Source organism: Podarcis erhardii (genome assembly GCF_964252035.2).
Source record: "Podarcis erhardii genome assembly, chromosome: 7".
Classification (NCBI taxonomy): Eukaryota; Metazoa; Chordata; class Lepidosauria; order Squamata; family Lacertidae; genus Podarcis; species Podarcis erhardii.
The window spans coordinates 58,136,623-58,160,952 of NC_138511.1; the positions used below are offsets into that span (position 1 = coordinate 58,136,623).

General features: G+C 53.4%; 1 protein-coding gene across 2 annotated transcripts; it reads right to left on the minus strand.

Annotated features, from left to right (window-relative positions):
* Positions 1 to 722: 722 nt before the first annotated feature.
* On the minus strand, positions 723 to 23,590 carry FHL3 (four and a half LIM domains 3). 2 transcript variants are annotated; one of them, XM_081872481.1, is made up of 6 exons: positions 23,460 to 23,590; positions 5,179 to 5,366; positions 3,462 to 3,636; positions 3,119 to 3,288; positions 2,058 to 2,244; positions 723 to 1,922 (listed from the first exon to the last, which is right to left on the minus strand). In XM_081872481.1, exons 2-6 carry the CDS (start codon positions 5,332 to 5,334, stop codon positions 1,771 to 1,773), a joined length of 840 nt encoding a protein of 279 aa, XP_081728607.1. In that variant the 5' UTR covers positions 5,335 to 5,366; positions 23,460 to 23,590; the 3' UTR covers positions 723 to 1,770. The 2 variants fall into 2 exon arrangements, with proteins under 2 accessions (XP_081728607.1, XP_081728608.1); XM_081872482.1 differs by lacking the exon at positions 23,460 to 23,590 and adding an exon at positions 12,403 to 12,568.
* Between the last annotated feature and the right edge of the window lie 740 nt (positions 23,591 to 24,330).

Sequence of the window (24,330 nt, forward strand, 5' to 3'; positions counted from 1 at the left end):
GACCCATTCATGTTGGGATGGGATCCAGATGTTGCCGGCCACAGGCAGCTGGGCCATTTCCTTTTTTGGAGAGGAACGCCAGGCCGAGGGGGATCCCAGGGGCCCAGAGGTAACAAAAGCCTGGTAGCTGGATCTGTGGGGGAGGGGGGAGGGCTGAGCACCCACCCCCCTGCGCTCAGAGCTGGATGGGGGAAGCTGCTTTCAGAAGAAAAAAGGCTCTTCCAGAGATGCACAACAGTTCATTGCCCAAGTTTGCAAGAGCGGGAGGGGTTCCACTGCATCAGCGCAGAGATCAGCTGCCCTGAGTCCATGTCCCAGCAAGTCCAGGGAGCGGGACAGGGTTGCAATTTCAAGAATATTTTGTCTTCTGTTTACAAGAGTCCTAGGAGCCCCCACCCTGCTGCAAAGAAGGCTGTATGCAGACAGATTTGGATCCCAGAATGTGTGTGTGTTCGTCCTTCTGACAAACACAGAAGGGGTGGAATTATCCAATTTTCCTTCCAAGCAGCCACAGGGCAAAGTTTTGCATGTTCTCAGCCTGCTCTGAAAGCCACAAATGGGAGGTGAGGTGGGGGGGGGGGGAGAGAGGCACAGATTGCCCTGCCGCCTCCCCCCCCCCCCAATGTGAGAAAATCATTGGGAAATCAAGTGCAAATTCCTGACGGGGCAAATGCAATATTTCCCCCCTCCCTCCCACAAGTTGCTAAGAACGACATCCATGGTCCAGTAACATGGTTTATTATATAAAGCCAGAAAGCGGGGGGCGGGGGGGGGGCAGACACTGGCCAGATAAGGGCAAGGCTAGGAGGAGTCCCCCCACCACCACCTCCGACAGGCAGAGAGAGAAAAAAAAACACACACACACACACACTGACTCCCCCATTGCAAAATATCCAAGGAACTGGCTACACAGTACATGAACAGGACAGGATGGGGAGAGAGAAGGAGCCAGGAAGAAAGTTTAGGATATAGAGAATAGGAGCCGGAAGTGGCTTCCTGCAGCTGGAGAAGATGGGGGGTCACTTTGGTATCGTTCTGGAGATTCTGCTAGGCAGAGCAACTGGCGCTGAGCAGGCCACAAAGTCACTGTGGGTGGAGAGAGTGCCAAGGCCCACCTAAAGGGTCCTGAGCACGCTCAGCGCCCACCCTGCAAGGGAGACCCACTGCTGGAGCCTTGCCTGTTTTGACAAGTTTGCTCCCGGGTCCACTCACCCTCCCCTCCTACCACTGCAGACAACACTTGGGGGGAGAAAGATGGGTGGGGGCAGGACCCCTGGGGGGCAGGAAGGAGCAGCACCCTCCCTCAGAGGCTGCTAAGAGGTGGGTGGGGCGGTGCCCTCCCTCCAGCCTCTGCTTCCACCTCCCTCACTTCAAAAGCAGGGAGAAGGGGGGACTCTTGGCAGGGGGGGAGAGCTTGGAGCTGCTAGCCCCAGAAACTGGAGATGCCACCCTAGAGGCTCAGGGGGCTGAAGGGGCTGCAATTGCTTCAGACATACATCCCCCCTGCATCCCATGCTGGGATGGCCTTGCATAGACAGGCTTTGCTTGGCTGCAATAGCAGGAGACAGGGGACAGAGAGAGGGAGCGGCCTCCCACCTCGCAGCACAACCTCTGGGGACAAAGTTAGGGGGGCATGTGGATCCAGCCCCCGAGGCCCAGCCACAGAGAGGCAGGGAAAGGGGAGCAGGGAGGGAGAATCCTCTCTGCCCCACTGCTGCTGCTGCTTCAGGATGCAGGAAGCCTGGAAGACAACCGGCACCAGGCCCGGCCTCAGAGGTCGCTAGCGCAGTCGCGGCAGAGGATCTCGTCGTTCTCCGGGATGAAGCCCTTCCCCACGAGGGAGGCGGCACAGCGGGAGCAGCTGAAGCAGTTGTGGTGCCAGTGGCGGTCCTCAAAGGAGACGTATTTGCCCCCTCCAAAGCCTGGGGGGAGAAAGAGAGGAGGATGGAGAATGGGATGTGGGCACGGCTGGGACTTGCAACAGGGCACCCCTCCCTGGCCCCCATCCTCAGGGGCCGCAGGAGGCCTCCGTGGCTCCGCCCACCTCCCAATCTCACCTGTGATGGGCTTGGTGCAGGCGCTGCACTTCTTGGCGTAGAGGCTCCCAAAGCACTTGACACAGTAGGGCTGGTCTTCCTGAGAGGTGAACTGCTGCCCGGCCAGGGGGGTCTGGCAGCTCGTGCAGACAAAGCACTCCTTGTGCCAGGGCTCATCCCGGTAGGTCACGCCTCCCTTGGTCAGCGACTGAGCGGGAGAACAGAAGAAAAGTCCAGTCCAGCATCTTGCCCTCACACTGGCCAATCGGATGCCTCCAGTGCAATGGCAGAAAAACAACAACTACATTTTGAAGCTGGAACTGTCATGGGGGCTCCTATGCAACCAGTAATGAAGTTTGGATCACAACCGTTAGCTTCTTCAATAGGGTTGTCCCAACACCTTTACAATGTCTGTGCTGCTGACTGTCAAACTTTGGGATTGTTGAAATATATACAACAAAAATAATCAATTTGTGTTGCATCACTCCAGTTGGGTCTACTAGACCAAAATTGTTAAGCAATGTGGACTAAATTGCTTCTGGGGGCCCTCTGGGGTTAGGGGCTGTGAAGCTTCAGCTTAATTAGTTTCATAGTAGATCTGCCCCTGGTCCAGTGGGAAACCCACAAGCAGAATTCGAGCCTGAGAGCAGCACTCTCCCTTCCAGCTACAGTGGTACCTCAGGTTAAGTACTTAATTCGTTCCAGAGGTCCGTACTTAACCTGAAACTGTTCTTAACCTGAAGCACCACTTTAGCTAATGGGGCCTCCTGCTGCTGCCGTGCCGCTGGAGCACGATTTCTGTTCTCATCCTGAAGCAAAGTACTTAACCCAAGGTAATATTTCTGGGTTAGCGAAGTCTTTAACCTGAAGTGTACGTAACCTGAAGTGTATGTAACCTGAGGTACCACTGTACTGATATCCAGAAGCATTGCTGCCTCTTACTGCACAGGCGGAAGAACAGGAGTAATACGCAAAAAGCCCCCTATTCACCCACCCAACCCAAGCCTGCAGGGCTTGAGGTGCCCCCTGCCCAGCCGTCCCCCTCCCCCCCCCACTAGTTGAAAAAGCAGGCAGGGACCCACCTTCTTGCAGTGGGTGCAGCGGGGGGCGAACTTGCTCTCGTAGCACGGGACGCAGTAGTAGTCCTTCTGCTCGGGGATGAAGGAGCGAGCCCCGATGGGCTGCTGGCAGCCGCTGCAGAGGAAGCAGTGCTCGTGCCACGTCTGGCCGTTGTACTCCAGCTTCCGGGAACCTGTAGTAGGGCATTGCAGGAGGTTGGACTGGATGACCTTTGGGGGTCCCTCCCAAACCAACAGCACTATGATTCTAGGGAACCCACACTAGCCATGGTGACCCCGGCTGCGGAGGTGGCTCCCCTTGCCCCCCTCCCTCGTGGCCGGGGGGGGGAGGGGCAAAGCAGCCCACCTGGCATGACCACCTGCTGGCAGGCCACACACTGGGAGGAGAACTCCCGGCAATAGCAGTCGTTGCAGAGCAGCTCCTGACCCTGGCAGGTGAAGGGCTCGTCAGCTAGGGAGCGGTCGCACCGGAAGCACCGGAAGCAGCCCTCGTGGTAATGCCGGTCCTCATAGTAGAGCTCCTGGAGTTGGAACGGAGGAAGAAGAAGAAGAAGAAGAGTTTGGATTTGATATCCCGCTTTATCTCTACCCGAAGGAGTCTCAAAGCGGCTAACATTCTCCTTTCCCTTCCTCCCCCACAACAAACACTCTGTGAGGTGAGTGGGGCTGAGAGACTTCAAAGAAGTGTGACTGGCCCAAGGTCACCCAGCAGCTGCATGTGGAGGAGCGGAGACACGAACCCGGTTCCCCAGATTAGGAGACTACCGCTCTTAACCACTACACCACACTGGCTCTCTGGAGAGGAGAGGTCAGGGGGCAATTGCAGTGACAGGCAGTGGGAGGGGGCTTGTCTGAGAAAACAACGCCCTTTCGCTATGCTCATGGGGTGGAGGAAAGAGGCAAACACACACCTTTGAGGAGGAGGAGGAATTCAGAGCTCTCCCTTACCTATCTTTCTGTGGAAGAGGCTCTAGGAGGCCAAGAAGCAAAGCACTGCTGCATCATAGGGAGCTGGACTAGATGGGCCCTGGGGTCCCTCCCAATTCTATGATTCCCCAAAGGTCACCAGCGTGGGCCCATTTCCACCCATTTTGGGGGTGCAGTCAGGCCAAAGTGGGTCTACCTGCCCCAGCAGCCTCTTCTCAAGATGCTCCAATGGGAAGCCCCAAGCAGGGCAGAGGCGGTGGCCCCCCTTTCCCATGCTGCCTAGCAGTTAAAGAGAGCCATTTGCCTTCCCCAAGGAGGTATTGTTCAGCTCACCTTGCTGGCTAGCAAGCAGGGGGGCGGGTGGCAGGTCATCTCATTATCCACGAGCAAAAGGTCCTCCTTTCCTAGCCTGTCCTTTCCTTGTATCACAGCTGGTCCCTTTCAGGAGGCTGCACATACACCCCCCCCTTTGCTCACGAACTAGAGAACTCGCTTTAGTTGCCAGAAGGACCTACCAAGTGGGGACCCCCCCACTCCCCTTAGGGGTGCTGCCTGCTGGATCCATTTAGCACATGCTTGGAAAGGGGAGGAAGATCAGCTTAATCAATGGGACTGCTTGTTACAGTGGTGCCCCGCAAGACGAATGCCTCGCAAGACGGAAAACCCGCTAGACGAAAGGGTTTTCCATTTTGGAGGTGCTTCGCAAAACGAATTTCCCTATGGGCTTGCTTCGCAAGACGAAAATGTCTTGCGAGTTCCTGCGGGGGTTTTCCCTCCCCCCCCTTTTCCTAAGCCCTAAGCTGCTTATCAGCTGATCCGCTGATAAGCCGCTTATCAGCTGATCCGCTAAAAGCCGCTAAACCGCTAATAGCGCTAATCCGCTAAGCTGTCAATGGTCTTGCTTCGCAAGACAAAAAAACCGCTATACGAAGAGCATCACTGAACAGATTAATTTCGTCTTGCGAGGCACCACTGTACTTCTAAAGGTGCTTGACATGCAGGAGGGGCGCTGCAAAAATCCCCTGTGCTTGGAGGATCCCAGCTCATACCTGGGCCAAAGGTACCAGGAAGACAAGGAGCAGCCACCGCCCCCAGGGTCAGTTGAGCAGAGGCCTCCCCCCGCCTTGCCCCCTTACCCTGCAGTCGTGCCCGATGGGCTCCTTGCACTCATCACAGGTGTTGGCAAAGTGGGTATCATAGCAGGGGATGCAGAAGGGCCCCTCGTCCACCTGGATGTATTTGCGCCCGTAGAGGGACTCCTTGCAGCTGGCGCAGTCAAAGCCTTCAGTCATCCTGCTGCGGGCCAGGACTCTGCACAAGGGTCCTGGGGGAAGAGAGCGGCTGTTAGCCTCCTTGCCCCGGAAGAGAAGAGGGGGAGTAGGAGAGGACTGCTGCCTTGCTGGCTGGCAGACTAGCAAGGTCACCCAAACGCTTGCAGGCAGGACTGAAAGAGACTCAACTCGTTTTTTCCAACCCCTTGTTGCTTTGGGGAGCTGGTAGAAAGGACAATTCCAAAAGTACTGAATTGCATGCACCCAAATTTCCAGTGCAGTTCCACACACCTCCCTCAGCAGCTCCTAACCCTGACAAGGGTTAAAGTCCCAGTTGGCAGTGACAGAAAGCTGAGCCAAGGCTGTTCCTGAGCATGTGTTCAGCTGGTGGGGAGGGATGCGGAAGCCACTCAACCCTGTAGCAAAGGGGAGTGCCAAGTCCCACTCTGGTTTCACAGATCCAGTCACCTCTTACTCTCTCTCTCTCTCTCTCTCTCTCACACACACACACACACACACACCCCAAGGCCTGTCATTTAGGGCCCGCTTACAGCTGCCCTTTTCTGGAAGCAGCAAATGTTCCGGGAGCCCTGGGTTGATACACTGCAGATCAGGCGCTTAGGAGGACCGAGGTTGCCTCTCCAGCTTTTTGCAGTGGGGGGGGGGGCTCTGCTAACCCTCCTGGAGAAGAGGAGCAAAGTCCCCTTCCGAGGAATCACTGCATTCCCCCAGCCCCGCAACCTGCAGCCCCTTCCTGCTTGTTCCCTGTGCTAACAAAGAGGTCAAGGAACCCTTGGAAGGCAGGCATCTGCTGCTCTCCAGATTGGAACTTCTGCCGCGTGCCTGGACTAGCTGGCCTGGAACCAGAGGAGGGTGAGCCATAGTCCTGGCCTCCAGGAAATTCCAACATTTCAATCCTTTCGAAACAAACCAAAGACAAAGGGGAGGAGGAGGAGGAGGCAAATCTCACGGCCCCCCTGCAATGCTGCTTTGAAATGGGCGTCCCTGCCTGAGCTCCCTTCGGGCCATGGGACAGGGGTAGAGGGTAGGGCACACAATGGTTGGTGGTGCAATCCTATGTGAGAGTAAGCCTCACCAACACAGCGGTGTTTACTTTTTGAGTAAAATACGCATGATTGTGTTAGTACTCGCAACAGATAATTCTATGTAGTGACAATCTATCATTCTTGTAGAGAAGCCAGCAAGTATTATCTTCAGGAAAAGGGTTACAGTACTTGACCACATCTGGCCCAATCCAATGCTGCACGCTCATGAATGCACCAGGACTTGCTCTCCAGTAAAAGTAGACTGGGACTGCAATCTTGGATCCTCAACTTCTCCTTTCGGTTTTATACTATTTGTTTTGTAAAAAAAATTATATACTGCTTACAGTGGAGAACTTTGGGCTCTCAAATTTCTCAAGACCGCCTCTGCCGCTTGATTGCAGAAAAACCTCAAAGCTGTTTAAAAAAAATTGGTTCTATTAGCTGCGCCTCTTAACGGCCGCCTGACATGCAGAAATTCACCAGGTGAAGCTCTTAATGACATGGCTAGACCAGTGGTGGGAAAAGCAGGTTGCAGCCAGAGATTCTGCACATGTCCTTAGAAGAAAAAATACTTCCCTTCTTAGAGCGGAGACAGAACAGGGCAAGAGAACAATGCAGGGCTTTGATCACGGCAAGCTGGGTGACTATTCCCTTCCTGCAATAATACCTGGCATGTATCAACCCAGGTCAGAGAAGCCATGCTGAAGCTTGTGTGCATTGATGGGACATGACTCCTGGGAGGTTTTCTCAAATTTGCCCTAACGCCTTTATGTCGGAAGGACTGCACAGAACCTGGCAATTACTGCTCTAGGTGGTGGTTCTGCCCGCAGCCTCGGCCGTTTAGGAACCTGGTTTTTGGAGAAAAATTACGCACCTCCCCACAAACAGGACCCTGCCGTTGACTCACGTGAACCTCTTCACAAACCGAAATCGGAGCAAAGCTTTCGTGAACAGTCTGCTGATGGCAGCCGCCTGGCTCTGGCAAAGCTCAGGGAAGACTGAAAGGGGAGTATTATCATCGCTGGAGTATTATTGGTATTGTAATTAAGGGCCTCTAGCAGCAATGATTGAGAAATTAATTAATGCAAAAGCTCAGGGTACTAAAAGGCCTCTCAAAATCCAACAAGCTTACTAAAGTGTTTTTATTAGGTGTATTAACTAATGCAAAATAGCTTTTTTATAGCATATGATTTTGCACTAACTTTCCTTTAGAGAAATTATCAGACCTATGCATTTATCTCTTTATCCAAGCCCCACCCCCTTTGTAGGGAGATTTGTATGCTTTTCTGTTATTGGTTATCTTTCTGTCTTTATGGTATCTGTCTGGAAATGAAAAAGGAAAAACAGTAACTTTTCTTTTTCAAGCAAATGCACTCCTGGCCATACATAAAAGCCAAAGAGCACAAACTCTGACATGCTGCTTTAGGAAGCTTCTTGCCGTGGGGCCTTGCCCCAAAGCCAGCCACAATTTTCAAAGAATGAGGAGGAGGAAGAGAATTGACTTCCTGGATACGGGATACAGGAGGAGCAACTCTGTGCCAGAGGAGGCCAGTCCCTTTGCCAGCTGAAACTCTGTCTCTGCAACTGCCAAGGCAGCATTAAGCCCAGCCCAGGCAACACCACCGATCTACCTTCCTTTCTGAATTTAGAAGAGCCCTGTCTGTCTCCTCTTGCTCACCTAAGAGGGTTGCCAGTGCTACCCCAAGGCAATGTGTGCAACCAAGGCCCACACGCCAGGCTTGTATCAGCTGGACAACTTTGCTTCGGAAACCCCTGAAGGTCAGCTGAGCTCCAGGGTTCAGAATTCCTGCAGGACTTGCGTATGGCCACCCAAGAAGCAAGAGGCATTGTGGAAAGTGGCCTTTTGAGGCCGAGGGGAAAGAACAAGACAGGCTGCAAGGCATTTTACAAAAGGCACAACACAGAAATGGGGGCTTCTCAGGGTCCTGAAGCCCGCTGCCCACAAAGCAACAGAGCCCTCCCAGGGAAACAGAGGCACCCTGTCTCAGCCTTGCACAAAGGGGGAGACACCAGCAGTTGGGTGCTCCCCCAGTAGGCAGGTCTCTCTGGCAAGGGCTCTGCTGCATTTACTAAGCACCCAAAGGGGAATCAAGTGCCACAACTGTCCCTCGCTGAGCCTCCATCTTTGAGTATCTCCCCCAGGACAGGGCGGCGTCCTGCTGCTGCTGCTGCTGTAGGAGCAGCCGAGTTTCCCTGGTGGCAGAAGAGGGGGGCCGGCAGAGGCAACAGGCTGATATTGCTCAACGACTGAAGGAAAGTTTTCTCCAAATTTGGTCAAAACAGTCCCTCTCGCTGTGGCTCTTTGTTTGGAGAGCTGCAGCTTAGGAGGGAGTTATTTCCAGCGGGAGGGACATAAATCAGGTATCCAAAAGTGAAGGCACAGTGGCAGCACTTGGGCTGCAGCACAGCCAGCTTTCCTACGTTTGTCCTGTTGCGCCCGATATCACCACCGCAGTGAGAGTTCAAGGGAAGCCATGGCAGGGAGGGGGAGAGAGTGTGCAGCCAAGACCAATCCTGATCCGTTTTCCAGGCTATTAGACAACCATATTCCTCCCCCTGCCCCCCCCCCCGGCAAGCCCTTCAAAATCTGGAATAGCACCAGACCCTAATGAGAAGGAAGTCACTCAGTTTACCATCCCTCATGCAGGCATAGGAATCCAGGCCATCTGCCATGGGCAGGGATGCAAATGGCAGCCCTTTGGGGATGGGAAAGGGGTCTCCAAGAGTGTGACTTAGGGGGCGGGTGATGCTGCAGGCAGGAGGGGAACACAGAGCACCTTTTCCTCTTCCCCCATCAGAGCAGAGGTGGATTGAATTTCCATCTGCACAGCTGAGATTTTCCAGACCTGGTGAGAGTGGGCGCGCACACACATCATCTGGTATCAATTACAGTCCCAGCACAAGCCGAAGCTAACTGCAAATCCGTCTCTGCCATTGCAAAATCTCCCCATGGGGACCAGGGCTCCTTCCTTGCCAACTCCTTCCTCTGAGCAGCCTGCAGAAGGAAAGCGGCTCACAGCTCCAGGCTCTGCTGGCCAGGGCACCAGGTGGTATTAAGGGATCTCGGAGCGGGGAGCAGAGTGTTCTTTCAACAACAGGCACTTCGACTTTTTGGTGCCACAACAAACCGTTGCTTGCTCCGAGATGCCAATTTGAAGCAAAACATTCCATCCTCTTGGGAGATGTCTGGAGGTGCTATGGGACACCTGGCCGCCTTGAGTCCATCCATTTAGGACCAAGCTAAAGGGTGCTGCCCACACGACCTGTGGAAAACAGCAGGCTCTTGCCCACAAAATCAACTGGACAAGACTGCAGAGAGCAAAAGTCTGACTTCTCCTGGCCTGAAGGGTCGAGGCTGAGGGAATTCCCTCTGCTTTCTTAGGAGGAGAGATCAGAAAGTCCAGAAACTGGTGGAAATAGCCTAGAAAAGACAAGATCCCTCCGTAAGGAAGGCCTCCAGAGAAGACAAGCAACCCAGTGGCTGGCCCTCACTGCCTTAAAGAGACGATCCAGAGGATGCCTTCCCCAGCCGAGGCACAAGAGGGGAAAAGCTACCTTTGCACACCTGACACCCCAAAGCACCCACCTCATCAGCTTGGCCCCCTTTGGGGTTTCTCGTCTGCATTAGTCAAACAGGCACAGCTTCCTCGCTGGCTTTTTCAAAACCCTGTGAGGATTTCTGCCAAGTTGCAGAGCCAGATGGGATCTTGTGCTGCTAAAATGGGTGAGGGTTTCTTGAACTGAGGACCACTGAACACATGAAGAGCTTGGCTGCTGGATCAGGTCAAAGGGGGCCTGTCTAGTCCAGCACTCTGTTATCACAGGGGCCAGACAGATGCCTCTCTTCTGGAAAGCCACCAAGCAGGTCAATGGCAGGGCTATCCCCACCTGCTTCTCCAAGCAGCCCATGGTACTCAAAGGCCTCCTACCTCTGGCAGGGCAGGTAAGACCATGGCCTGGGGCAATCTGTTCCATCTTCCCACATGAGGGAAAATGAGGTGCAACCCTCCCACCAAAGCCCTGCTTACTGGGATCGCGTAGTGGCAGCTTCTGGCGAGATCCCACATGAGCTCTGCGAGATCTTACAGAAAGCCGCCAACACTTCTCCTCACTTCTCTGGTGGTGGCGATGGCAGGCTGGCCCTGACCCCAGCCATCGTGAGCCTGATCACCCTCCATGAACTTGTCCAATTCTCTTTTAAAGTCATCCAGGTCAGCAGCAGGTGGCCATCACTACCTCATGGAGGCCTTCTTCCACTGGAAAAGGGAACATTTGCTTACAGGCAGGCGAATCTTGGTGGGAAAGGAAGGCTGACACATGCAACACAGAATCTTCCACCCAAGCTCCATGTGTGACATTTTGGGTAGGGTGTGCAATTGATGGAGGCAGATACTGTGAAAGGGCTGACGGAAACAATTGCTAGCAACAGGCAGGTAAGGTAAAAATTCCACCACACACCCACAGGAAGAGCTACAGGGGTGTGGTTGGCATGATCCAAGAGCCTATAAGGGGCCCCCCCCACCCTGCAGTGCCATGGACCAAAGGGCCTACATTCTGCACAGGGGCCTCACAGGCCAGGTGGGTCGAAGAGGCTGGAGGTGAGTCGCTTTGCCTCACCCACCTGCAGAGAGACAAGCCAGCGACTGTTTGCTCAACTGAAAGGAAACACACACTCAGAGCAGTGGCATCTCCAACCCACCCACACAGGCACAGCTTGCAACACTGGAAGGAAGACGTTTGTCTTCCTACATGCTATGCTGTTTGGTCACAATTTCCATTCGCTGCGCACACAAGCACTTTTTCTGGCCTGCCAAGGTTAGGTGAATCAGAAGGCCCCGTAAAGATGAAAATAACTGAAAAGGACATGTCGCCCGCTGGCTTCAAAGAGGGCTTCCTTGCTTCCTCCCTAGCGGATGCCCTGCTTTTTGCACCAGGTGTTAAGAGGGCACAGCACTGGCACCAGCCCTTTTCACAGCACACGCAAGCCCCTCGGCATGCCCTTGTCACAAGGGCAATGTGGAAGTAGGCATTCCCTGTTGGGGCCCATTGCCAGTGGGGATGGTATTTCCCCTGGGCAACTCAACCCTCCTTTTCTCAAGAGCACTCAATGACACCCCAGACACAGGCAACATCCAAATGGCAGTCAAGCTCATAATAGCGGTGTCTGCTTTCCACTGGAAGGCCTTGACCTTCGCTGTTCCTCTGGCCCACGCAGCTATCAGAAGCAACTTCTCTCCAACTGGAAAGGAGCTCCTGTATTTGGGAGGCAACCCGAGTCAAGCACAGACTCCTGACAGTTGGTGAGTCATTTTCTGGGTTTCCTCTAGCACCTCTCTGAGCAGCAGGCTGAAGCATGAGCCGAGGTCCCTTCGGACTCCCAGCCAAGGAGTCGCTGGCTCACAGTCTCCGCGGCACTCGAGAAGCTACGAAATTACCCCTTTGTGGAGGCTCTGTAACCTCTGCCGTGGTGCGGTTCAAACAGATACCACCAGCAATTCCTCCCAGCCCAGAAAGTTCAGACAGTTTTCATTTTCTGAGTAACAGAGCATTTTTGTCGGGTGAGGTAAGCATCCTCCAGCTGCCAGGTCCTGCTCTCCGCTAGGATTGCTTAAGAGGATTGCTGCAGGAGGTTTGGGTGGTGCTAGTGAGAGAGACAGACAGACACACACACACACACACACACACAGCAGGCGAGAGGCGGCAGGCAGCAACCCAAAGCAGAAGAAGCAGAAGCGCTCCTCTCCATGCAGCTGGGCAGGAGGACTCCCTGGGGCCTGGATTTCCCCTTTGGCACACAAACAAGGCAAAGCCCATTGTTTTGGGGGGAGGGAGACACAAGGAGGGACAAGGAACATGGTCCTCCCTCTCCAAATGCACATTCTGAATGCATTCTCACCGAAACATAAGAGTCTGCTGCTGGATCAGGCCAATGGCCCATCTAGTCCAGCATCCTCTTCCCACAGTAGCCAACTAGATGCCCTACTGGAAAACCTACACACAGGATGCAAGCACAAGAACTCACAGGGCTCCTTTGGTTTCCAGAAAATGGTATTTGGAAGCATGGCTGCCTCCAACTGTGAAGTGAGAGTAGCCATTGTGGCTAGTAGCCATGGATGGCCTTCTCCTCCATGAATCAGTCGAATCCTCTTTTAAAGCCATGCAAGTTGGTGGCCATCATTGCCTCCTTCAGGAGCAAGTTCCATAATTTTAACTACGCCCTGCTTGAAGAAGGACTTCCTTCTATGTGCCCTGGAAGCCAAGCTAGGGCGTCTGTGTGTGCAAATGTCTGCGTGTGCGCACAGTCCCAAGTGTGAATGTGTTTGTTTTCCACGGTTTGCTGCTTTTAAGTTATATGCAGCAGGCAACTGGGGAAGCATCAAGTCCCACTCATGTATCTTTCCAAGTGCTGAAAAATATGCCCAAGTGCCCTGTGCTGCAGACGGCATTCATATCCAGTAAGTGATGAGATTCAGGCCATCCGAAAACAAAAGGCACTATAAGAAACCCATGAAAAAGGGTCCTGATGGGTTTGTCAAGGGGGAGGTTGCTGCGCCAGAGAATGGTCATCCAGGTGGACAATGTCAGCAGGTGAGCAAGCAGCGCCTGAGAGGTGCAAGTGACACATCACAAACAAAGCTGGGGGCAAAAGAAAGCAGTGACAGGGAAGGAAAACCATTGATGCCAAAGATCCCCCCCCCCACTTCAGAATGGGGCCCCTTGCCTCTCTAACTGTGCCTGAGCCCTACATCAGACCAAACAGAGATGGTCTTCCAACCTCCCCCCCCCCCCCCCGCACACCACCCATTTCTCCTGGAGTTTGGCCCCTCATCTCTCCAGACACCATGCAGAGACCTCGGGGCTGGCAGGAGGGGCCTGAAGGTTGACAAGGAAGGCAGATGTGAAAATCCTCCGGTCTATTTTTTGCCCCTGCACGATCCAGGCTCAAAAAAGAATAGGGAGGCATCTCCCGAGGATGGTGAAAACAGCAGGTGGGAAAGGGCAGGCTCTTAAATTGGGAACGCACCAAGACAGAGGGGGTCAGCTGCCTCTGACATTTTGTGCGGCCACGTGACGGGGCACAAGGGGGACCCCTCTTCAAGAGCTGCCTCTATTCTGGAGTTGTATTTTTAGTCTGGGAGATGCCAAACATTCAATGAACGTGTGTGTGTGTGTGTGTGTGTGTGTGGAGGGGGGGGAGAGATTAGAGACCTGGAGGCAGCAACTGCTCTTGGCTCAAGGCTGTAGCTAGAAAGCAGAGTGGCAGGGAGGGTGTCCTGAGAGGGCTAATGCCACCAACACCCACCTGCCAGGCTGCGAAGGTGATGAGATGGATCAGTCGCCCCAGAGAAATGTGGAGCTTACAGGAGGTGCTGCAGCCCCAGAAAGTAAAGCCACCCAGTTGGGAGGCCAGAAAACTTTCTTTCCTGGGCAGCTTTAGAAGGACGGGGTACCTAAAAAGCAGCTGCCGACACATTACACTCAAGCTGTATAGAGGCACCCTCTGTGCAGTGGAGAAGCCTCCTTTTCCCACCACAAACCTTCCCATGACATGCTGAGAAATGGGTGCAGAAGACACCGGTCCAGAGGGGTATCTGGGCAGGGGTGCTGGGTTGGGTGAAGGAGCCCAAGGGACCAATGCAATGAAAAAGGTCCCTTGAACCTCTCAGTCCAAACATCCAGAAACACTTTGTCAAGAGCAGCATGAAGGTTTTCCAAGCTATACTGAGGTTTTTCCTCTCTTTTTCAGAAGTACAGATTTGGATCTGTTTGAAGCCTCTTAAAACTTTCCTTCTGGGGATACCCAGTTCTGCAGAGAGGCTGGGGATTGAGTAAAAACATTCCCAGCACCCTCACACAGCTACGATTCCCAGGGGCTGCTGTGACAGTCAAAAAGGATTTTCATGCGATTCAACTCTGCTCTGCAGACATGTGCACACAAACACTAAAGGGTGTGTCTGATGTCACACGCAGAGAGAAAGAGCACGCCTTACCCAGGGCATCCAGCAGGCCCCTCTGTTGCACAGCATGGAAAATGCCTGGAACAAGTCCAAATCCCAGGCAGGGCTGAGCCCCAATTGCCATCAGGGGACCAGGCAATAAAGGCTGGGAGCAGCCCAGAGAGCTATTTGGACTTCCACCACCAGATCTCTCATGAAGGGGCTCTCTCAGGGGCTTAGGAGCTTCCAAAACTGATGGACGGGTGGAATGGCCTATAGAAACAGGGCAGAGGGCAATGCTTGCAGCTCCTGGCTTGGCTGGAAAAACCCCAAAGCAGCCCCCATTTCCGGGAGAAAAACAGAAAGGCAACAGCCTTGCTGTACCAGGAAACCCTCTGGGGCCAGATGGGGACCTCCCAACGAGGAACTTTCTTCGGATGAAAGATGTCCCATCCCTGTGAACCCAGGATGTCTCCTGGGAGGAAGGAGGAGTGATGGTTCCCTGGAGGAGAGCTGGAGAAGGAACATTCCAGGCTGCTGAGTCAAACTGCGGGGGGAGAAAGGGGTGGATGTTGTGGCTGCCTCACTAGCCTGAATAACTGCCAGCCAAAGGTAACCTAGGGGTCTCAGAGCGGGTCTGGGCATGCACTGGGTGAAGCCAGGAGGAGCTCCCCAAGGGCCTAAGGCTGGGGCCAGCTTGAGGAGCTGTCCAGGGTCACAGATGCTCCAAGCTTTTCAGGTCCTGCAAGAAATCCTGGCCACTATTCCTCTTAGGGACACTGTGAACCCTCCATATGAAGTTCAATGGCCAAATAGGAACACTGAAGTCATTTCCCAAAGTGGCTGTTTCAGCCCTGAACATAAATTCAGGCAGCCCTTCAGGAAGCACCTTTGACCTTCCCAGGTGCAGAGAAAAACCAGTTAGCATGGCCTCTTACATGACCTCCAGATTGCAGCAGAGCTGCCCATCAACTTGAAAGGCGAGAACAGGGGAGATCCAGCCCCAGCCACCTTACGGAGCCTCGTTCCCCAAAGAGAGCAGTCTGCTGGGGCAGCACAGCAGACCTGGACAGTCCTGAGCTGCCCCAACATGCCCTTTTTCCTCCAGAAGGAGGTGTTCTCAGCAGAAGAGCTTCCACCGAAACACACCAGAAGCAGCGACAGAGCCTGTCCTCAGCAAGACTCCTATGGCCCCATCATCACTCAGGTGCAGGCAGGGTGAGCCCAGCCAGGCACGTAGCTCCAGAGAGGAAACCCCCCTCCCCTGGATCCACCTTCGTTAATGATTTCCTAGTGCTCAGAGACATTTAACCCTTTCGGATGTCTCCCCAGCCCACAAGGGAGGCAGCTTCTTCCCACCAAGGCAGGAGCAGCCAATAAAGAAGGAAAGAGCTGCTTTTCTGCCATGGTCAGACCACCCCCCACCCCCTGGAGGCCTGTGTCCAGTTCTGGGCACCACAAGGATATTGACAAGGTGGAGTGTTTGCAGAGGAGGGCGACCAAGATAATCAAGGGTTTGGAATTAAAGCCTGAAGACGAACAGTTGAGGGAGTTGGGAATGTTTAGCCTGGTGAAGAGAAGACTACCTAGAGTAGGCAGGGCTGGATGTATGTGAGAGAGACAGACCCAAGAAAGGACAATGAGCTCAATTTAGTTCTAGGACTGAAAGCAAATTCCTGGGCTCAGAATGTTCTCCGAGGAATCCACTGTGTTAATTCGGTGTCTTTGCACCCGGCTCTGGTTGGCAGATCTTGGAGTTCTAGTAAAAAGAACAAGGAGATCTGACAAGTCTGAAGTGTGCCCACCTCCCAGAGGTCCTGCTTAAGTTTTAAAGGAGGTGCGGAGTGCTGTTGGCTCAAGCCAGCCTGCCTATGGCTGGGAATTCCACCACCTATTGGAAATCTGGATTATGTGGGGATTGTTTACGCTACAAGTTATAGAGCGCAATCCAGACAAAGGATGTCCTGCATGCCCACAAGAGCACCCATTTGCAGGCTGGGCCCTGGCACTGAACACAGATGGCACTGAGACTGAGCCCCATGGAAAGAGTGGGCAGTATGGTCATCCCAAGCTCCTGGGGTGGGACACGCTGCCAGCTGGCCTTGTAAAGACAGGCAGGGTGATGGTTAGCAATGAGAGAACTACCATCCTTGCTGCGAGTGGACATATTTGCAGTGATGAAAGCCAAGAGAGAGGAAAATCCTGGCTGTGCAACAATGGAAGCCCCACTGAATCTGTCATCAGATGCAGCTGCTTGGCCCCAGATTGGCAATGAAGGGCACTCCATGGGGAGAGAGGCCAGGCTGCTGGGGTGGGGAGGGGAGGTTTTTGCAGATCCCTCTGCTGGGATTCCAAGCTGCTTGCATTTCCTGTGCCACATCCTCTTGCTGGGGGGCTGATTCAGCAAGCAGTTCCCCCTCTTGCCATAGAAGGGTGGCAGGCAGACGGGAGAGCTTGTTTGTGGCACACTGAGTGCAGGCTTGGTTCTGGTTTTCAGAAAACACTGGGCACCGAGAAGAAGTAAGTCAGTCTGGCCTGCCCAAGTGCTACTGGGCAGAAACACCACTGACCGGAATTTTTTGGGTTCTGGACTGGAAGGGTCCAGTGTCTCCTGCTGCAGGGAATCAAATATGGTATTTTAGTAGAAAAGGAGTGTGCCTGCAAAGATGATAGACAGCTAAGAGATGTTCCTACAGCCAAGTCAAGTCTGTGGTGCAGTGGTGAGGGTGTTGGCCTATGACGGGTGACACCAGGGTTCGAATCCCCACTTGACCATGAAGGTCGCTGGGTGACCTTGGGGACCAGTCACAGGCTCTCAGCCTAGCCTACCTCATAGGGCTGTTGTGGAGATTAAATAAGAACAGGGAGGAAAAGCAGGTAAGCTCAGTGGGGAAAAGGTGGGATATTAATGCAATAATAAAATAATAATAAAGGAATAAATAAAACGAGTCATTTGTTTGTCTTTAACCTAAGAAAAGCCCTGCAGCTGCATCATAACAAAGGTCCCTATAACAGATCAGCAGGTTCTTGCAGCAGCCAATCAGATGTGCCAATGGGAAGCCCACAAGCAGGATCTGAGACCTGTGATTCCCAGCAACTGGCATTCAGAGGCAGAGCACAGCCATGGTGGCAACTGGGAATCAATAGCCTTTGTCTAATCCTCTTCCAAAGCCATCCATAATAGTGTCCATCACAATAAGTAGGAGTGGATGGCATCCTTTAACTTGGTGTGTTACGTGAAGAGGTCTTTGCTGCTCTTTGAATGCTTGCAAGCAGCAGCAGCCCAGCAGAGCATGGACCTTCCTCCCCGTCACCTCCAGCCTCCTCTGTAATGAGTCACTGAGCACGAGTCCCTTTAAGAGCTGAACAAATAAATATTAGTAAAAATGAGGAAGCCAACAGAGGCTGGGTCTGCACTCTGCTTCTTCTGCCTCGCACATTTCCCACAACAGGAAGCCCCACATCCGCTGCCTTATTCCAGCAGCCTTGCGGAGGGCTTCCCATGTGGGGAGAAACAGGATGCAGAACCCCAAAACCACCTGCAGCCTGTTCATGGCCCTCAACTGGACGGCCCTCTCCACTTCTTGTGCAGAATCGCTGTGTCCTACTCATTTTGGGTGCAAGCAACGCCGTGAAACAAGGTGTTGTGGTCAGAATGTCAGACTAGGCCCTGGAAGCCTAGAGTTCAAATTCCCACTTGGCCGTGAAGGTCACTGGGTGACCCTTGGGCCAGTCACTGCTTCTCAGCCTCTATTTACAGGAATCTTTTGAATTCTGGACTGAAAGGGTCTAGTGTCTCCAGCAGGGAATCAAATGTGGTGCTTTAGTAGAAAAGGAGTGTGTTCACAAAGATGATAGACAGCCAAGAGATGTTCCTACAGCCAAGTCAAATGTATGGTGTATTGGTGAGAGTGTCAGACTACAATCTGGGTGAGACCAGGGTTTAGGATCCCCATTTGGCCATGAAGCTCACTAGGTGATCTTGAGCCAGTCACTGCCTCTCAGCCTCACCTACTTCACAGGGTTGTTGTGCGGATGACATGAGGAGGGGGAGAACCTTGTACACCACCTTGGGACCCTTGCAGCAAAGGTGGGACATAACTGTGATAATAATGAAGCACATGGCTAAGAAATGGTTTTCAATAGGATTCGGAGGCACCAGATTCTGACACTCCAAAGCTAAACAGCGAAATGTGTGCCAATCCCACCACCAAGCCTACACGGCATTCTGGGGACACCCCAGAGTTAAGCTGGGCTCCATACCACACAGCACCTCCTTTTTGCACATACAGTACTCTTTCTGTGCTTTCAGTAGTTGTCCAGCAACCACACTGCCCCACAAGCATGTGTGAAAGGCCCAGGATCCTGCCCCCGAGGTCCCTATGAGGCATAAGCACAACCATGAAGTCCCCAGGAGTTCTGGTACTCAACCCCCTATGAAGAAGGGTTGAGCACTGAAGGAGCCACGCTTGCCAAAATCCAAACCCTGCTTTGGGAAGGGGCATCTCAGCACAGAAAATCTGTGTATCAGGTTCCCCTTTGGGAGCCAGGTGCCTAAACTCAGCAGTTCTTGCCTCCCAGCCTTGGAGAGCCACCAGTTTTAAGAGCCTGGGGTTGATCAGCTGCTTTGCATGCAGAAGGTCTCTGGTTCAATCCCCAGTGGCATTTCCAGGGAGGGTTGGGAGAGACCCCTGCCTGAAAGCTTGAAGAGCCACTGCTGCCAGTCAGTGTAAACAATACTGAACTATCTGGACCAATGGTCTGACCTGGTAAAAGGTAGCTTCATATGTTCATATCTCTCATTTCCCTAAGCATCAGAGTGAATGCAGTATCTGCAGCTTCACCTTTTTCCAAATGCCTCTCCTTTCAGAGTGCAAATATCTATCTCACAGTTATATGTCTTTGGATAAGTGATACTAGTAAAAAAGAGAGAGAGCATGAAATGCTGCCGCCGCCACTACAAGCTGGGTCTCCTGTGGTCAAGGCAGGCTCTGAGTGCCCCAAAGCAAAAAGATGCTTCTTCCAGGAAAGGCACCCACAGCCTTGGCAGCAGAGGAAGATTCACCAGATGAGGTGCCAGATTGGCATCTCCAATATGATGCTGGCACCATCTCAAATAGATTAGTCAGTCTATTGTCTGCAGTGGATTCCTTTGTCTGAGGATCTCTTGACGTGATAAGGCAAGGCTGCCCCCAGAACACTGATGCAACAGCAGCCTTGGAGCCCGGCCTCCAGCCTAGCCCCAAATGGCAAGGAGCCCTCCAGCGCAGAAAGCGCAGGCCGGCTGGGTATGGTCAAGGGTTCAGGCCCAGCCGGCCTCCCCTAACTGAAAGAGGAGAGTCAAAATCTAGCTATGAGGCATCTATGCAAAGAGACCACATTGGCTTCCAGCTGCAGGCCCAGCACCCAGCAGGTTGCACAAGCCTGTGGGGGCAGGCCAGGTCTGAGCCAGCAACACCCATGTTTGTCAGCTCCTTAAAACGCCGCCCATTTAGCTAAACAGACCTGTCCCTTATGCTCAGTGCTGCCATAACAAGAGAGGAGTCAGGGGCAAGGTCTCCTCTTCTAGACCAAGGGAGGGCAACTTAGGTGGCATGCACACCCATTTTACAGTTTGCTTCAGCTGCTTTTAAGCAAACATGGGATGAGAGTATTCACACATCATAAGAAGATTCCCCTGCCACCCAAGTGTTGAACCAGAATGAAATCACATTGGGCTCTTTGGAAGCTTATCAGAAGCTCTACAAGAGGAGTTTGGCCAAGCAGCCCAAATGAAAACTTCTTGCCTTACTAAAGTAGATCTTCTCCTGCCATGTTTTGCTGCAGAGCAAGAATGAGATCCTCAAGTAGATTTTGAATGGCATAAAAAGCATCCCTCGATGGAAGGAAGTCATAATCCACCAAGGAGCATTTGCAAGAGTGAAGCTAAAAGCAGTGGCTTCTCGTGAGAAAGGCCCTAAAGTTGGTTCAGGCTGAGGGCCCAACTAGTCCAGCATCTTGTTCTCATAGCAGCCAACTAGAGAGCCAGTGTGGTGCAAAGTGTTGGACTAGGACCTGGGAGACTGGGTTTCAAATCCCTACTGGGTCATGAAGCTCACAGGTTGACCTTGGGCCAGCCAGTCACGGTCTCACATACTAACCTACCTTGCAAGATTGTTGTGAGGACAAAATGTGGAGAAAGAGTAGCATGAACTACAGCACCTTGAGCTCCTTGGAGGAAAGGTGGGGTTCAATGTGTTTCTCAAACTTGGGTCTCCAGCTGTTGTAGGACTACAACTCCCATCATCCCTGATCACTGGACCTGCTAGCTAGGGATGATGGGAGTTGTAGTCCAACAAAATCTGGAAACCCAAGTTAGAGAAACACTGCAAACTAACCAGATACCTATAGGAAGCCTACAAGCAGGACTTGAGCATAACATCTACTCTCCCCACCTATAATTCCCAACAACTTCAGAGGCATACAGCTTCCAACAGCAAAGGGGGAACAAAGCTTTATCCTCCCTGAACTAATCTAATTACCTTATAAAGCCATCCAAGTTGGTGACCATCACTAGAGCTTGTGGTAGTGAATGCCATAATATGCACTGAGCAAGGAAGGACTTCCTTTTGTCTGAATCTCTGAACATTTAAAGTCAGGAGGCAGCCCGGGGGCTCAAGGCTTCATATTTCCTATCAGTTTCTTGTTTGTGCAAAGGCAGTTGCTTTTACTGCATTGCATTTGGTATGAATATATATATATTCTCTCTCTCTCTCTCAATTATGTTGGAAGCCATTTGGATGAAATATTTTAATTTAAGAAAACCATGTATGAAATATATTACTCAGCCACCCTGCTGACTCAAGATGAAAAGGTGTCCCCATGTGCTGCAGAGATGAGCCCAGTCACCTTGGGGCACAACACAAACTCAGAAAAGTGGATTTCCTTGTGAACGACAACACATCCTTCCTTTCCTCCAGCCCTGAACTGTCCACAGCTGGACAGCCCAGAGACACCCACAGCAGCAGCAGCAGGAAGAGAGGGCAGGCTTCCCCTTTCCGCAGGAAAAGCAAACATGGAAGGCAGGGTAAAAGAGCATGGTGGCAGTGGAATGAATCTGGAAATCCTGGAAACTTGATTCCCAGCACACTTTTTCAAAAAACAATAACGCACAAAGCATCTGTTCACAGGGAGTTCATTTAAGCCAGTAGCCATAAAAACAAAGGAGCTGGAATGAATCCATTTACAAATGTTGTGGGTGGGTGGGAATGTTAGTTAGACATTAACAATCAAGAAGCCTGGTGCTTCAACTCAATATCTTATGCCAAGTCAACTGTGGGACCCTTGTGGCCACAGCTGGCTCCCCTGCCTGCACAAAACTTATTTGCCATATTCGCTGTGCTGCCTCCTCGGAACCCTGTAATTGGAGCACCTACATTCCCAAGATTGTCAATTAGAGCATGGTCATATTTAGGACACACCCATTTGGGACAGGGTCTGCACTGGGATGGAAGAGAACCTGACTTGAATCATTCTGTCTCATTGACCAAAACTGTCATCCTGTCCAAAATTGAAGGGAAATCTGGCTGTGCTCATTTCCCACATATAACCCCCTCTCCAAAATTTCTTTGAGCGTCCAGAACTCTCAGTTGAGGTTACAGATAGGTAGCCGTGTTGGTCTGCCATGGTCAAAACAAAATAAAAAAATTCCTTCCAGTAGCACCTTAAAGACCAACTGAGTTAGTTCTAGGTATGAGCTTTCGTGTGCATGCACACTGTGTATCTGAAGAAGTGTGCATGCACACGAAAGCTCATACCTAGAACTAACTCAGTTGGTCTTTAAGGTGCTACTGGAAGGAATTTTCTCAGTTGAGGGTTCAACAGTCACATGAAGAAAATTCTCTCTTGGGGGAGGAGATTCATAACACAGGAAGCAGCAACCTGAACCTGAGGGTATGAGCTCCCCCCCACCCTGCAAATCCTGTAACACATCCAAACGAGATGGGGCTGGTGTTGAAGATGGACACAGCCACATGCAGCAGCTGGCGGGGGGGGGGCGTGTAACCCGGACCCCCAAGCTCAGCTCTCAGCTGGTCTTTGCCACTCACAAGACACGGAGTGGAAAACAGATCAGAATGGAAGGGGTCTTGGGGGAAGGCAAGGGATTTCTTCTCTTTATAACTTGGTCTTACTCTCAAAACCTTGTAGAATGTTGAGGGCAGGCATACCCTACCGTTAAACAGGGTCAGGCTGTCCCAAGCGCAGATTTTGGGGAACCTTTGCAGGGCCCACCCCCCAGGCCAGCTGTTTAGCACAAAACTCCTAGTGGTCGTCGGAGTTTTCTGTGATAACCATCGGCAGGGACGAGTCAGCGCCATTTGGGCTTCCTGACTCAGGGACTAAGCGGGGGGGACACCCCCTACCAAAGCGCCATGGAATTCCCAGGTATTATTCCAACTTTCCGCAAATTCTCCTGCCACGAGTTTTCTCCCGCATCCTCTGACCCACACGGCGCTCATTCACACATTTGCTTCCGACGTGAAGAGTGCAGGTGGGAAAAGGCCTTCCGGAGACGTGGAGACCCCTGGGCCTGTTTTGTTGCCCCCCTCCCCGGCGTTGCTGGGCCGGAGCGCTTTGTCTCGGCGCGTCGGAAGCTGCACGGGACGGGGAGGTCCTCCCCACCCCCTCTGCCCTACCTGGGCGAGGCTGCACAGCGCGCTTCTAACCGCGAAGCCGGGGAGGGGAGGGGAGGGGACGCCTCCCTCCGCCAAGCTCGGTTTTCAAGCCCCCCGGCAACCGTCGGGGAGGAAAGTTCCAGGGCGCGTTCCCTTGCGGGCAAACTTTCGCTGCCTCCCGGGACCGGTGAGGGGACCCGCTTGCCCGGGGGTCAAAAGGGTCTCAGCCCGCGCCCGACGTGGGGGAGAGAGAAACGGGTCTGAGCTCTTTTTGCGCGCGCGCACCCGAAAAAAAAGGACGCTTTCTTCCGTCGCGCAGGCAGCCGAGGAGTCGCGCGCCGGTTCGCCGTGTGCTGCTCCCGATGCCAGGCGCTTGCCACGCGGAGCCGGCCAGGGTGCGAGCGCCGGGAAACAAAGCCGAGGCGGTGCCACCCCCCCCCCTTGCCCCCCGCCTCGCTCCCTCCAGCCGCCGCCGCCGCCGCGCCCACCTGCTGCGCCCTGTCCAGCCGCGGCTTCGCCAGAGGCGCTCGGCTTGTCCCTCTCTCCGCCTGCCCGAGTCGAAGTGGCGGCGGCCGCGCCTGCTTCCCTGGCCTGCCCTCGCGGGGCGGAGCCGGAGCCGCCGCCGCTGCCCACTAGGGAGGGGAGGGGGCCGCCGTCGCCGCCAAAGGGCCCACCCAGCAGGAGCCCCCTGCCGCCGGCCCAGAGGCCTCCTCGCCGCGGCTTGGCCCGGCTTCTTCCTGGGCGCGGGGCAGGCTGCCCCCGGCCGGCCGGCTGGAGGGGCAACAGCAGCAGTCTTCGCCGGGCGTCCGTCCTCTTGATCCTGCCCCGGGACTGGATCCAGGCGGCTCCGCTGGCCCGACGGTGCCTGCCCTGTCCTGGAACAGCAGCAAACGCAGCATAGCGTACAGCAGCCCCAAGGCGGTTGCGAGTGGTGGCATCGTCCCGGAGCCCGCAGTTCCACTGCCCCGGTGCGCTAATTCAGATCAAAGGCGCAAGAGGCTTCCGCTGCGGGTTTCCTTGGAAATGAGACCCCCTATACCTCGGATTTAAATGGGGTTCATGTCCAAATAAGCGTGCACAGGATTGCGGCTTTGATCTTATACTGCTCGTGGTTATATTATACTAAAAGTAAAGTTCCATTTAAGACATCCGTTTCCCGTTTAAGGCAGCCCCATCCATTAGGACGACTCCAGTGGACTCTTAACATAGTAAATAGAAGCCCTCCCCGCTCCGATGCTGCTGGGTCAACCCTGAACGCGGGCTCTTCCCGGGCTTAGCCTGATAAGTCGCATCAGACCTCTGCTGCCTCCCTCCTCTTTGTTGCTCTGGGTTGAATTCCCTCGAGCCAGGCTTTCCTGC

What these genes read in the sequence shown, in the direction of transcription:
- FHL3 (XM_081872481.1), bottom strand. Translation starts at nt 5,334, where the DNA reads ATGACTGAAGGCTTTGACTGCGCCAGCTGCAAGGAGTCCCTCTACGGG. An exon ending in CCAGCAGGTGGTCATGCCAG is followed by an intron (nt 3,289 to 3,461) that starts GTGGGCTGCTTT and finishes GCCCTACTACAG; the next exon opens with GTTCCCGGAAGCTGGAGTAC. An exon ending in CTGCACCAAGCCCATCACAG is followed by an intron (nt 1,923 to 2,057) that starts GTGAGATTGGGA and finishes TTCTCCCCCCAG; the next exon opens with GCTTTGGAGGGGGCAAATAC.